The 1,272-nt window shown below is 58.6% G+C and overlaps 1 protein-coding gene across 1 annotated transcript; it reads left to right on the top strand.

Moving 5' to 3' along the window:
* Positions 1-96: 96 nt before the first annotated feature.
* LOC114635392 (cathepsin F-like) lies at positions 97-1,203 on the top strand (the record flags this gene model as incomplete). The annotated part of the gene is made up of 4 exons (XM_028784012.1): positions 97-407; positions 624-722; positions 965-1,049; positions 1,142-1,203. Coding segments are annotated over exons 1-4 (465 nt in total), but the record flags the coding sequence as incomplete, so codon positions are not given.
* Between the last annotated feature and the right edge of the window lie 69 nt (positions 1,204-1,272).

The raw sequence follows: 1,272 nt of genomic DNA, 5'->3' as shown, positions 1-1,272 counted from the left end.
GTGGTCCACGTGCCTCGCGTAAATAAGCGAGCGCGCAAGCGCCAGGAATCGGTGCCGATTGGCTGCCCCGGCCTTCTCCGGGATTGTGGGGAGACACTCTGTGGCTTCTGACAGCAGGCTCCGCCTCGGGTCGCTTGATCCGCGCGTTTGTGGGTCAGTGAATCCGGGCGAGCAGCTTCGGCCTAGCTATGGAGCCCCTGCTGCAGCTTCTGTGGCTGCTGACACTGCTCCCGACCGTGGCCCTGAGCCCGGTCCCCGCCAAGCCCTGGGGAGATGATGAGCAGGCCTGGAACTTGTCGTCCCAGGAGTTGCTGGCGCCCGCCCACTTCGCGCTGGACATGTACAATTACGGCCGTGCTGCGGGGACGAGGGCCGTGCTACGGGCGGTGCGCGGGAGGGTCCGCCGGGTGAGGACGCACGGGGAGCGGGCGCGGGGCCTGGGCCCAGGAATGGTGCAAGGTGGAGTTTGGCTTAAATTTGGGATGATGGCCAGAACGAGGGAGGGAAGGACCTGTACAGACCTGTACCCGGTAGGAAGGCACAGATGGGCAATGGTCTCCTAAGAGGAGCAAAAGTGGGGCGGGGAAGATGGCTGTGCCAGCCCCACCTTCTCCTCCATCCAGGCTGGCCAGGGCTCTCTGTTCTCCTTGGAAGCCACACTAGAGGAGCCACCTTGCAATGATCCCCTGGTGTGCCTGCTGCCTGAGGCCAAGAAAACAATGGTGAGTGGAGAGGTCAACTATTGTTGGCCCTAGCTGGCAAGCAATTACCCCTGAGATAGCGGTTGGAGACCAAAATACTCTGAAAGGGTGGGTGTTTGGGTGCTGGGTGTCTGCTGCTGGCCTCCCTCTTTCGCCAAGTTATGAGTGCCTTCCATGTGACTCTCCTTTGAGGAACTTCTAGCTACTCTTGCCAGGACCTTGTTCCAAACTGTCCCCAGACTGTCTTCTTTCTTTCCCTCCAGCTCTGCAGTTTTGAAGTCCTGGATGAGCTAAAAGAACACTTGCTGCTGAGGAGGGACTGTAGCCCAGTGAATGCCAAGGTTACAGGTGCTGGGATAGCTCAAGGAGACTTGGATAGCCCAGACCATATTTGACTCAGAACCCAGCTTTGATTACCTCTCTGTTCCAACCCTATCCAGAGTATAGAAATGAAACTTTCCGCTCATTCCTTCCGTTGTTGGACAAAGATCCCCTGCCCCAGGTGAGGACCCCGTGACTAGGAGAGACAATGACCCTTACTCCTCCTTTCCCTCCCCTCCCCTCCCCTCCC

Source organism: Grammomys surdaster, unplaced genomic scaffold (assembly GCF_004785775.1).
Source record: "Grammomys surdaster isolate TR1022 unplaced genomic scaffold, NIH_TR_1.0 102317, whole genome shotgun sequence".
NCBI lineage: Eukaryota > Metazoa > Chordata > Mammalia > Rodentia > Muridae > Grammomys > Grammomys surdaster.
Note: the sequence above shows the minus strand (reverse complement) of the source record. Positions and strands in the feature narration are given on the sequence as shown.